Source organism: Vicia villosa, linkage group LG5 (genome assembly GCF_029867415.1).
Source record: "Vicia villosa cultivar HV-30 ecotype Madison, WI linkage group LG5, Vvil1.0, whole genome shotgun sequence".
NCBI lineage: Eukaryota > Viridiplantae > Streptophyta > Magnoliopsida > Fabales > Fabaceae > Vicia > Vicia villosa.
In genome coordinates, this window is record NC_081184.1 from 25,892,003 (window position 1) to 25,906,033 (window position 14,031).

At 33.9% G+C, this 14,031-nt stretch overlaps 1 protein-coding gene across 1 annotated transcript; it reads left to right on the forward strand.

Annotated features, from left to right (window-relative positions):
* The first annotated feature begins 4,005 nt into the window (after positions 1 to 4,005).
* Positions 4,006 to 12,294, forward strand: LOC131606412 (arginase, mitochondrial-like). The gene is made up of 7 exons (XM_058878642.1): positions 4,006 to 4,259; positions 4,371 to 4,530; positions 5,395 to 5,528; positions 6,182 to 6,391; positions 6,596 to 6,706; positions 6,809 to 6,833; positions 11,870 to 12,294. Exons 1-7 carry the CDS (start codon positions 4,119 to 4,121, stop codon positions 12,103 to 12,105), a joined length of 1,017 nt encoding a protein of 338 aa, XP_058734625.1. The 5' UTR covers positions 4,006 to 4,118; the 3' UTR covers positions 12,106 to 12,294.
* The last annotated feature ends 1,737 nt before the right edge of the window (positions 12,295 to 14,031 follow it).

The window sequence follows — 14,031 nt, forward strand, 5'->3', positions numbered from 1 at the left end:
ATTTTGCTGCAGAAATTGAAGTGGAAGTCGAGAGGTATTAGAAGTTAAGAGGCAGTTTCAAGCAGTTTTCTGGCAGTTCTTACAGGACGCGTGGAGGTCTCACAATTGAAGATCTTGCATGTCGAAGACACGTGTTGACTGATAACCAGTCGACCGTTAGTAGTAGTTATTTTATTTTTACTATTTAAGCAAGTTCCATAGGAATAGTTAGGGGTCCGCATTTTCTACATAAACACAAGTAAACTCAAATCTCTGTACAAAAATGAGTAACGAGTGCAACTTTGGAATGTACGTATGCGTACCAGTTTAATTAATGCAATCATTTTACGTTATATCTCATCTTTCAGTGCACATTTACTGCTTTTTTATTGCTTTGATTTACTTTAAAGCCTTTAATTTCAGTGTTTACTTTTATTTTAAAGTTACTGTTGCATTTAATACAAACCAGATACACATAATATAACAAAATAAAGCAATTAGTCCTGGAGTATTCTAGTTGATTCCGCAAAAGTAACCTTTAAAAAGGAAACTAGCGCTTGTTTACCATTTTTTTGGGTAAACAGCTACATAGTCGTCTCAGCCACTAACTCAAACCACTTATGCAAAGGCTACACAATCATCTCAGACACCAACTCAAACCACTCAGATAAAGGATATACAGTCATCTCATCCACCAACTCAAACCATGCAATCAAAGGCTACACAATCATCTCAGCAAGGAGGGAAGCCAAAAAAGTTACCTGTTAGGAAGACATCTCAGTCATCTGTTATGCAGGGTCCAACAACTAGGCTAAGTGCATCACAAAATGAAGTTGGCCCTACCACTAGTATGACCACTCCAACAAAAAGACTTAATCCAATGAAGACCATTTAGTTATCTCTGTGTTGATCTATTTCATGTTTGTTTTGTAACAATTTATGTGATGTCTATTTTGAGAACATGGTTTATCATGTCTGTTTTGAGAATCATGGGTTTGTAATGTCGGTTTTAAGAACATGGCTTGTCAAGTTACCATTATTGTTTTGAACAAGGTTTAATCAAGTAATGCAAGTTTGTTATGATTCAAGTTTATTCAAGTATAATTATGTTGTGATACAAGTTTATACAAGTTTGTTATGATTCAAGTTCATTCATGTATAATTATTGAACTGGTACCATTAATTAATACCAATATCAGTTTCAACATAACACATTCATTCATGTCAAATAACTGAACCTGTACAACAAATTCATGCAAAAATTTTATTAGAACAAGATTTGGTTCTGGAATATGTCTATGAGTTTTGATAATAACAATGAGTATGTTTATATAAACAATTTTGTTATACTAACATTTGTTATGTTGAGTACTTAACAAACAGGTTCTGATTCAAATGAAAGGAGTGGCCAAAACATCAGAAGCTACCAAGTTATGTTTATGCGTTACACAAGTTCTGATGAACATTAGCGAAGCTTCAGAGGCATCTAAAGTCATTACTCTGATACGAAATCTGAAGAAACCATTCTGAAGACCAAGTGCTGAAGACTCTAAAGACGTGGTTCTGAAGACTCTGAAGACTTGAAATTCTGAAGACTCAAGTTTCTTAAGATAAATGGTTCTGAAGAACAAGTGTGGAAGACTCTTAAGACGTGGTTCTGAAGACTCTGAAGACTTGAAGCTCTTAAGATCCAAAGCTTATTTTCTTTTCTTCCAACTCATGTTGTGAGCCTCTGAATTTCAAGAATAATAGAAGATAATGTTATGTAGTACGAGGTACAAGGTACAGACAGCATTGCGTACTATCTTGTCTCCCACTACGTTCAAGCCGCCGAACTTCTGGAAGTTCCAAAACTTCCCTCTAACGGATATATTATTATATTGGCTATATAAAGGGCTTGGAGACTAAAGAGAAAGCTGCTAATTCACGATCATATCCATTCTTGAAAGACTGTTAATAGCTTTATACTGTTAAGTCTAGGTTTTGAAAAATATCGTTTACATTCAGCTTGTGTAGAAGCATTTATACTGTAAACAAACTTTGATTCAAACGGTTGTTTGATTGTGCCTCAAGAGACCTGTTGGTCAGAAGTCTTGGGAATTTTAGGACTAGAGAGTCTTAAAGATTGTTAGTCACATGTGGTTTCTTGTGTAGGGTTAGTCACATGCGGTTGCTTATGCAGAGTTAGTCACAGGCGGTTGCTTGTGCAGGGTTAGTCACTTGTGAGTAGTTTCTGCATTGTAGTTAGTCACCTGCAGTTGCTTGTGCATTGTTAGTCATCGGCGGTTGCCCGTGTAATTGTAATCAGTTTGGTTATAGTGGATTAAGACCTCGATTGAGAGAGGAGAAATCATCTTGGCGGGTGGACTAGACTAGCTTGGGAATTTCTCAAGTGAACTAGTATAAACATACATTGTTCTTTCCTTCTTACACTTTATAGTTATTATCAAGAGTAAAGAGTTTGTTGTTTAAGAGGAAAGTTATTTTTTATCAAAGTTTTGTTTGTTAAAAATCCTATTCAAAACCCCCTTTCTATTGTTATTCACACCTTTAAATTTATACTGCATAACTGGTACATAGTGAAACAAGGATTTTCAATTGATACCTAAAGCCGGTACATAGTGAAAACAAGGATTGTCAATTGATACATAATGACACAAAAATGATAAATTGGAACACAATGAATATTATAACATCTTGAATACTACAACAAAGAACACAACATAAAACATAAATTTTCAAAACTTTTTCTACTTGATGGTGTTCTTCAAAGCAACTTCTAATTCCATATTACTGAGCGGAAATAATTCAACCTTTTTTTTGGCTTCATCGATCTCTTTAGTTAGCACATCTATCTTACTTTGTTGCTTCATCATGAATTCCTCCTTTTCATCTCTACCTTCTTCGTAGAACCATTCAAAGAATCCACAACCAACATTATTATATCTCTATAGAGATTAAGAAAGAAACATGCAATGTAATAACAACACATTTCAACAATATTTTAACCTAGAATCTTCACGTTAAAGCTTACCTTAAAATGTTGACAACCCCAAAAAAGTTTTCCATAATTGATGAGTGTTCTTGCCCTTCGAAGTATATCACTGTCTCCACAACGACAAAAAGGGTTCCATAGAAGATTAGAGCTGCTATATACCTGCAAATCACTTTTATTTTTCGCTGATGACGATGAGCCATGACCAAAACTCATGATTAGGGCACCAATGTAGTCGAATTAGGTTTCAATTTGAATTTTTTTTACCCTATTCAAATAAGGGTTAGATTTGGGGGAAACATAACACATATTCTGCAAGGAAGAAGAAGGTTATAAAGAAGAGAGAATCCACCTCAGCTGCCATATAATCGTAATCTAACGTCGTTTGTCATTATTTTACATAAAGAACTTGGTTAACTCTATTTGATATGGTAAAGGATCAAATTGATCAATTTTTAAAGAAAGAGGACCAAATGGATTCAAAGATTGAGATAAGAGACTAAAAAAGATATTTAGTCTATTTTTATTTATAACAATAAAATGTATTTTAAAGAAAATTATTCTTGACAAAATGCTAATGTCTTGGCAAATTTTCAAAATAAATCTTTATGAAAAAAAAAATCTAGAGAAATAAAAAAATTTCGAAAATTCTTTTTTTGTATCACACTTTTTTCGAGAACTTTATTTTTTAAGAAAAGTCTTTTGAAATGCATCTTTTTATTCAAAAAACAGTAACATTTTATGTATTTGATTTGAATTCTAGACCATATATGCATCAATTTTCTTTAACCAATTTATTTTTATAATTTATTTTGAAAAGTATACCACCTGATAATGATAATAACCAGTAAAACTCACACACCTCATAAATATTAGAGCTCAAATTCTAGTAATATATTCTAACCTAACAATCACGTTGAAAAATAATTTATTGACTTAAATATATTGACAAGAGGGAGTTGAGTAATTTAATGGTGTACGTTACTTAGTTAGAAATCATAGGCACCCCTATTAGTTATTATGCTTTATAAATACCCACATTATTCCTTTCACTAACAACGTTGTTTTGGATTTCACAAAGCATTTCAACTTATAGCTTTTAATTTTCTAAAGCATAGCATAGCATAGATTAATCAATATTATAATGTCGACTATAGCACGCAGAGGATTCCATTATATGCAGAGACTAAATTCTGCAAATGTATCAACTGCTTTGTTAGAGAAAGCTCAAAATCATGTCATAGATGCTGCACTTGCATTTATTCATGAGAGAGCAAAATATAAGGTAAGTTCTAACTTCTTTTTTTTTGTTGTTGTTAATATAGATATGAATTTCTTGAATGGATCTTGGTAATTTTATGGAATCAATCTTTTCACAATTGGTTTTGTAATGTAGGGGGAACTTATGCGTTCTTTGGGAGGTGTTGTGGCAACTTCATCTCTTCTTGGTGTTCCATTAGGTTATCAATCATCGTTTCATCAAGGGTCTGCATTTGCGCCTCCTAGAATTAGAGAAGCGATTTGGTGTGAGAGCACAAATTCAACAACGGAAGAGGGTAAGTATATGCTCGATTTTCTTTGTCAAATTGTTTAGTAGTTGAAATTGCACCTTTTATTAAAATGTCAAAGATTCAAACATGAACTCTTACATCTGATATCTATATTAATTTAAGTAGCTTAACATAACTTATCCTCTCAATTTTGCGTTTGGAATAATCATGATTGATTTTAATGTATGTATTTTTTTTTTTTGTGGAGTACTATTAATTCTTCTTTGAAGCTAATATTTTTAGTTTTTCAATTTAATTTTTACTTAAAATTTATTGGTAAACTCAATTTTACGCATTTAAATGCAATTGTATTTAAAGAGAAATCATATAACTTTAATTTATTTTTAAATAAAATATATATATCAACATGGTTAAAGAATATTTGAATGATATAATAAAAGTCTTTTTTAGTTTAACTCGAGATTTTGAGTCCGATTCAATTTTATATACGCAGCAGTGTTAAATTTACCGTATATTCAAATCCTTCTAATTCGAAAAATTAACCTTTACAATTGATATACCATTTTATAAAAAAAAAAAAAAAAAACAAGCAACAATATTATTAGACCAAACAAGACGTCTGTCTAACTTCAAACAAAACATTGAATAAGTCATAAAACATCTTTCCCAAATTGTCTTGTACCTTAAATTATCTTCTTGTCTTGTATCCCAAAGCATCCTTAAAATGTAGGGACATGGGGACAGCACTCTTAATGGCTTTCTTTTTGTTTGGTGAAACACAAACGGACTTCATAAATGTTCATTCAATTATTCATGATTTCTTAGTCTATATAAATTCTTTTTAAAAGTTGTATTTTTTATTTTACTTTTATAAATATTAAAGGTTTCTTTTTGAATATTCATTTGTAGGTAAGGACTTAAGGGACCCAAGAGTGATAACAAATGTTGGTGATGTTCCTATTGAAGAAATTAGAGATTGTGGGGTAGATGATGAAAGATTGGCCAATGTCATTAGTCAATCTGTCAAGTTAGTGATGGATGAGGTATATTCTCACTATTTCAAAATTATCAACGTGTTGATTTTTTAAGATTTTAAAATTTATATTTTTTTATTTATAAAAAATTTATTATTTATAAATATTAATAATTTATTTATATTAATTCATAAATATTAAATATAAGTAAATAAATATAAATGAATATGATTGAATATTATGACGAATAGTTTACGTTTATTTTATTCAACTATCACATATCAATTGAGCTACAACATCAACTTTTTAAAATATAATTTTTAATATTTTAATTAATATGAAATATTCTTTTAAAAATTATTTAAATATTTTAATTAATATGAAAGATTCTTTTAAAAAGTATTTTTGATACAAATAATGTGGAGGTGATTTTTTATAAATATTTTAAAGAAAACTATTCTTTATTTTGTTTGTTTAAAGATAATAAAACATTTTCTTTAAAATAATTTTTTTATATTTTCTATTAAAATGATTTTAATGAAATATTTTTGGAGATTAATTTTATATAAACAGATGGTGTAAAACTTTTTCACAAATATTTCTAATCAAATTACATATCATTTTTACTAACATCAAACCTAACTATGAAATAAAAAATAATCATGTTTTCTAGTAATTTTTTTTTAGAAAGGCTAATTCTCATGGTGTGGATACTTTTGTAGGATCCATTACGTCCCTTAGTTTTGGGTGGTGACCACTCAATATCATTTCCAGTTGTTAGAGCTGTCTCTGAGAAGCTTGGAGGACAAGTTGACATTCTCCATTTTGATGCACATCCTGATCTCTATCATTCCTTTGAAGGAAACCCTTATTCACATGCTTCTCCTTTCGCCCGAATCATGGAGGGTGGCTATGCTCGACGACTCGTGCAGGTAAGTGTAAATTCTACCTTTATATATTCTCTGGTCACTATTATAAGTAAATTTCACTTTTTATGGTACATAATTGACTGTTAATGTATCTAGTTCATATTAACAGTCAAATGTACCATAGAAAGTGAAATTTACTTATAATAATAACCGAAGGGTATATATTTATCACACTCTTCGAGCCTTTAACATATTCATTTATTACAGGTTGGTATAAGATCAATAACAAATGATGTTCGCGAGCAAATCAAAAAGTTTGGTGTCGAAACACATGAAATGAGAACATTTTCAAAAGATCGCGCCATTTTAAAGAATCTGGTCTCTCTTTATATCATTATTTTATACTATTTTTATCTGTGATAATTTACTATTGTGAAAAATAAGAATTAATCTTAACAGTTAAATTTTTATGATGAGCAGAAACTCGGAGAAGGTGTTAAAGGATGTGAGATATTGGATCGAACTCTAGTATTGTCGAAGGGTAGCTTCTTGGTTCGACAGTTCGACAGAGTTAAGCATTAAGTCGAAGGATTGTTCACATGCTGGTGTCGAAGTGTGCATGTTGTAGTCGAAGATGGGTCTAGCATGCAGATGTCGAAGATGCTAGGGTTGTTAGCATGTTAAATTAGGTTTTAGTGTTTAAACCCTAATTTGTTAAGTTAGCTTGTTTATTAAGTTGGCTTGTGTAATGGGCCTTGCTGAAAAAGCCCATTAGTTAGTATGTTAGGTTTTATTATAAATAGCATACTAGTCTCTCATCATTGCTAAGCTGCAAATCCTAATTTAGGGTGAGAGAGGTTATTTGTTATTCTTGTAAACTTGTAATCTTGTTTTAAGAGAAAGTAAAAGAATAGCAGTTATAACCAATTCTTGTGTTCCTCTTCTTCCTTGTCCTTTATTCTTCCTTGTTTTATACTTTGTTCTTGGCATTGAATTCACAACAAATTGGTGCGGTGAGCGTGGAGAAGATGCCTTCAACAAAGTATGAGATTGAAAAGTTCACCGGAGTGAATGATTTCGGCCTGTGGCGCTTGAAGATGAAAGCCCTACTGGTTCAGCAGGGTTGTTTGGAAGCGTTGAAGGGAGAGGCAGCCATGAATGCAGAATTGACGGCAGCGGAGAAGACAAATATGATCGAGAAAGCACACAGCGCAATTTTGTTGAGTCTTGGTGATAAGGTTCTCCGGCAGGTATCAAAGGAGACGACGGCATCAGGGTTATGGGTGAAACTTGAAAGTTTGTATATGACCAAATCGCTGGTAAATCGACTCTACCTGAAGCAAGCTTTGTATTCATTCAAGATGATTGAAGACAAAGTATTGGCTGAGCAGTTGGATATGTTCAACAAGCTGATTCTTGATCTTGAAAATATTGATGTGAAGATCGATGATGAAGATCAAGCGCTGTTACTATTGTGTTCTTTGCCTCGATCACATGCTCACTTCAAAGAAACTCTCTTGTATGGAAGGGAGTCCCTGACGTTTGAAGAAGTTCAATCAGCCTTGTACTCTAAGGACTTGAATGAACGAAAGGAGCATAAACCTTCGACTGTTGGCGAAGGTTTGGCCGTTAAAGGAAAACTCTTACGAAAGGATGGTAAGTTCGACAAGAAGAAAGGCAAAAGCCAGTCGAAGACTTACAGTGGCGAAGCATCTGGCATTCGATGCTACCATTGTAAGAAGGAGGGTCACACAAGAAAGGTGTGTCCTGAACGCTTGAAATATCATGGAGGTAAGGATAATGGCAACGCTGCCATTGTTCAAGATGATTTCGAATCATCTGATGTTCTTGTGGTTTCAAGCAGTGACTCTAAGAAGGAGTGGATTATGGATTCAGGTTGCACTTGGCACATGACTCCAAACAAAGACTTGTTCGAGGAATTATGTGATCAAGATGGTGGATCAGTATTGCTGGGAAACAACAAGGCTTGCAAGATTGCAGGTGTTGGATCTGTGAGATTCAAGCTCCATGATGAGTCAATAAGGTTGTTGACTGAAGTCAGATATGTTCCTGATTTGAAGAGAAATCTGCTTTCTCTTGGTGAATTCGACAAGAAAGGATATGTTTTCCAAGGAGAGAAAAGTATCCTAAGAGTCATGAAGGGTTCGAAGGAAGTCTTGAGAGGCGTGAAGAAACAAGGCTTGTATACCCTTGAGGCTGAAGTTGTAAGTGGTTCGACAAATGTTGCATCCACGAAACCTTTGTCGAAAACAGAAATCTGGCACATGAGATTGGGCCATGTCAGTGAAAGGGGTCTGGTCGAATTAGGGAAACAAAATCTGCTTGGTGGAGACAAAGTCGAAAAGCTGAAGTTTTGTGAACCCTGTGTACTTGGAAAATCTTGCAGAGTGAAGTTCAACAAAGGCAAACAAAGAACACATGGATCCCTTGATTACATCCACGCTGATCTTTGGGGGCCTGCAAGGTGTCCATCACATTCAGGAGCAAGGTATTTTCTATCCATAGTAGATGATTATTCCAGAAAATTATGGGTATTCATCCAGAAGACTAAGGATGAAACTTTTGAGAATTTCAAAAGTTGGAAGACTCTGGTTGAAAATCAGACTGGCAGAAAGGTCAAGAGGTTGAGAACCGACAATGGCCTTGAATTTTGCAATGAGGCATTCGACAGTTTTTGTGCTGCCTCTGGTATTGCAAGGCATAGAACTACTGCAGGTACTCCACAGCAAAATGGTTTGGCTGAAAGGTTTAATCGAACTATTTTGGAGAGAGTCAGATGCATGTTGACTAGTGCGGGGTTAACAAAGGTGTTCTGGGCTGAGGCTGTTGCGACAGCAACATATCTGATAAACAGATGTCCTTCGACAGCGTTAGATATGAAGACACCTGAAGAAGTTTGGTCGGGACATCCACCAGATCTCGACAAACTGAGAGTATTTGGCTGCATAGCCTATGCTCACATTAGGCAAGACAAGGTCGAACCTAGAGCTCTGAAATGCATGTTCATGGGATACCCAGAAGGAGTCAAAGCTTATAGGCTATGGTGCCTAGAGCCAGGTCACAGGAGGTGTATCACCAGTCGAGATGTTGTTTTCAATGAAGCTGAAATGGCTTTTAAGAAAACTGATGATGTTGGTCGAAGTACAGAAACATCTGACGAAGAGCTGGAACAGGTAGAGATTCCTGTTGAGGTGGAGCATGTTGATGCTGAATTGCATGTCCCTGATGAAGTCGAAGAAGAAGCAGAAGATGCTGAGGAAGTTGAGGAAACTGACGATGACTACCTATTGTCGAGAGATAGGTCGAGAAGAGTCATCAAACCACCTCAGAGACTTGGGTATGCAGATCTTATAGCTTATGCCTTAATCTCTGCAAGTGAGGTTCTAGACGAAGAACCTAGAGACTATAAGGAAGTTATGAGGAGTCGAAATAAGACTGAATGGCTGAAGGCCATGGATGATGAGATGAAATCTCTTCATGATAATCATACTTGGGAACTGATCAAGAAACCTGTTGGGGCAAGGTTAGTCAGCTGTAAATGGATTTTCAAAGTTAAGGAAGGAATTGAAGGAGTGACGTCGAAAAGATACAAGGCAAGGTTAGTTGCAAGGGGTTTCACTCAGAAAGAAGGTGTCGACTTCAATGATGTGTTTTCTCCTGTTGTGAAGCATAGGTCCATTCGAATGTTGCTTGCCATGGTGGCACAGTTCGATCTTGAACTGGAACAGATGGATGTGAAGACTGCGTTCTTGTATGGTGATCTAGATGAAACGATCCTGATGAGGCAACCTGAAGGGTATGTCGAAAAGGGGAAGGAAGATTATGTGTGCAAGTTAAAGAGATCTTTGTATGGGCTGAAACAATCTCCTCGACAGTGGAATAGGAGATTCGACAAGTTCATGGCACGCATAAGTTTCATTAGAAGTCAGTTCGACCACTGCGTTTACTTCAGATTTCGACCTGGTAATTCATTTGTTATTTTGTTGCTTTATGTGGATGATATTCTCATAGCAAGCAACAATGTTGAAGATGTGATGAGGGTGAAGGCTGAACTCAATAAGGAGTTCGATATGAAGGATCTGGGAGCTGCTTCCAGGATTCTTGGAATTGACATTCGAAGAGATAGAAAGAAGTCGAAGTTATGTCTATCTCAAGAGGCATATCTACGGAAGATTCTTGAAAAGTTTGGTATGTCGAATTCGAAGCCAGTTGTGACTCCAACAAACCCTCAATTCAAGCTGAGTATTGATCAGTGTCCCAGTACTGATGTCGAAAGAGCCTATATGAATAGCATCCCGTATGCTAATATAGTTGGTTCTTTGATGTATGCTATGGTTTGTACTAGACCCGACATAGCTTACGCAGTCAGTCTTGTAAGCAGGTACATGGCGAATCCTGGAAAGGCTCACTGGCAAGCATTGAAGTGGATTTTAAGGTACATAAATGGGTCTCTGAATAGAGTCCTAATTTATGGTGGAGCCTTGGGTGAAGATAGTAAAGCAGCAATAGAAGGATATGTCGACTCTGATTATGCAGGTTGTATGGATTCTAGAAAGTCTATTTCTGGATATGTTTTCACTATGTTTGGCACAGCAATTAGTTGGAAAGCAACTCTTCAGAAGGTTGTTGCTCTATCAACCACTGAAGCGGAATATATTGCTCTCACTGAAGCTGTGAAAGAAGCATTGTGGCTTGAAGGTTTTGCGAAGGAGCTGAAACTTCAAGGTCGAGGTATCACTGTTAAATGTGATAGTCAAAGTGCAATACACCTGTCGAAGAATTCAGCCTATCATGAGCGAACTAAGCACATTGATGTGAGACTGCATTTCGTCAGAGGAGTAATCGAGCGTGGAGAAGTCCAAGTGCTGAAGGTTTCGACTGAAGACAATGCTGCTGATATGATCACCAAGACATTGCCGAGTTGCAAGTTTTTCCACTGTATGCAGTTGATAAAGCTGCATGAAGAAAGCTAGTTTGTTCCTTGACGTTGTAGAGTTAGGTCCAAGGTGGAGATTTGTGAGATATTGGATCGAACTCTAGTATTGTCGAAGGGTAGCTTCTTGGTTCGACAGTTCGACAGAGTTAAGCATTAAGTCGAAGGATTGTTCACATGCTGGTGTCGAAGTGTGCATGTTGTAGTCGAAGATGGGTCTAGCATGCAGATGTCGAAGATGCTAGGGTTGTTAGCATGTTAAATTAGGTTTTAGTGTTTAAACCCTAATTTGTTAAGTTAGCTTGTTTATTAAGTTGGCTTGTGTAATGGGCCTTGCTGAAAAAGCCCATTAGTTAGTATGTTAGGTTTTATTATAAATAGCATACTAGTCTCTCATCATTGCTAAGCTGCAAATCCTAATTTAGGGTGAGAGAGGTTATTTGTTATTCTTGTAAACTTGTAATCTTGTTTTAAGAGAAAGTAAAAGAATAGCAGTTATAACCAATTCTTGTGTTCCTCTTCTTCCTTGTCCTTTATTCTTCCTTGTTTTATACTTTGTTCTTGGCATTGAATTCACAACAAAGGAGTTTATATATCAATTGATATGGATTCTCTTGACCCTTCTATTGCACCAGGAGTGTCTCATCATGAACCAGGAGGCCTTTCATTTAGAGATATTCTAAACATTCTTCAAAATCTACAAGGTGATATTGTTGGTGGAGATGTGGTTGAATATAATCCACAACGTGATACTTATGATGGCATGACTTCATTGGTTGCTGCTAAGTTGGTTAGAGAATTGGCTGCAAAGATGTCTAAATGATCATCAATTTGTTGCTTAATGTTATTAATTACTTGACCAATATTATGAATTAGTTAAATAGTTTTACATGGTTTAGTTGCCTCATGATTGTTGGGCAGCCAATGCATATGTAAGATGTATGTGTGTCTTGATTTTTAGCTTATTTTGAATAAATTTGATATCTAAATAAATGTGACAAATTTACATATATATTTTGGTTTTGATATGCTTATTATATCAACTAAAATGAATGAAAAAAGTTTTTTAATAAGAAATTTTTCATTGCACTCATAAAAAACACTCATGAAAATTTTAAAATATTTTTCGGATATACATATCCGAACCTCAACAAAAATTTGGGATATTAATTAATTCAGATATGCATATCCGAATTAACAAAAATCTCAAATTTCTTTTAATTTTATTTTTAAAAAATATTTATTTATAATATAGTTATAATATAATTAAAGTGAGCTATTACTAATAAAGGATAACTTAAATAGAAATTGTTATAAATAAAAAATAAATTAATTAAATAAAGTTTTAATTTTGTAATAATTCATTTTTTACGAATTATAAAAGTAATTATTTTTTAAATGATTACAACATTATTCATTATAATTAATGAAATTATCATGTTAAAAATATACACTATTTACATTATAATTTTTAATTTATATTAATTTTTTCCTTTAATTAATTTATATAAAAATAATATGTTGATTTAAATATTTATTAGAATAATATTATCATTATTATATCTTGATTATAATGATATATATTTAATTATATATTTTGATTAATACAATTAATTATACTATTAATTATATTGATTCACCTTGATTTTAATTTTTCAAAAAGTATTGAGTTATTTTCGAAAATCTCAACACAAAAAATTTGGTTATTTTGGATATGCATCTCCGAAGTCACCTCTTTCCAGAAAATGATGACTACGAATATGCATATGCAAAGTCACCTTTTTAAAAAAAGGGTGACTTCGGATATGTATATATAAAATATAGAGGTATTTTGGAGTTTTCATCGCGGGTCTGTGAGGGCATATGGGTGCAATGAGAATTTTTCTTTTTATAATTTGGTCCAGCCCAAGGATAAAGATCCTAAAGCCATGGGGATTTCTTATTACACCTTAGTGGTGCTCACATACCCTGGTGAAAAATTAATAATGTCTCTAAAAGTTGGAAATATATTTTCAAACGCACCATACCATGACATTCCATAAATGAGGCATTCTCCATTTGCCAAAAAAATAGTCTGAAAGCATACTTCCGGAATAAATTCGAAAGTGAGACAATGATTTATCTTTGATCAACCAATTGAGAAGAAAAAAATAGATGTCTCACAAGGTGCTTAATCCGAACTACATTTATGGAGATGATCAATAAGATGTGTAAAGTGATGATCAAAGATAAGTGTTTGAAATTACAATTGTTAAGGAGATGGTCACATATCCATTTTTTGACCACAGTTCAAACACAAGCATTAAAATAAAATCATAGTTATATGTGAGGAAGACGAATAATTGAGTTCTGATTCAGAAAGTGAATACAAATCAATATTGTTGGAAGACTTGGAGGAAGAAGGTGCATTAGAAATACAAGAAATGAAAAAGAATTTTGAAGCAATAATGAATCATCATTATGTGTCTCCAACTTTGAAAGACAAACAATTGTCATTATTGGTGCGTCTCCAATGTGATCATTTTTCTTGTGTACAATCCAAGCCCAATTATCATGTCTCTCCTACTGAAGTATGCTTCTAAATTTAGTCCGGTTATTTTTTTGACAAAATGAGGGCGTGACTCACTTATAAATGGATGTAGTGTATTTCGCTATGCAAAAATTGGTTTTAGGCAGCACACCATAGACAACGCTTTTATACCAAAGCGTTGTTATAAGTTCAAAAAAATTTAAAACTATTTACTAAATT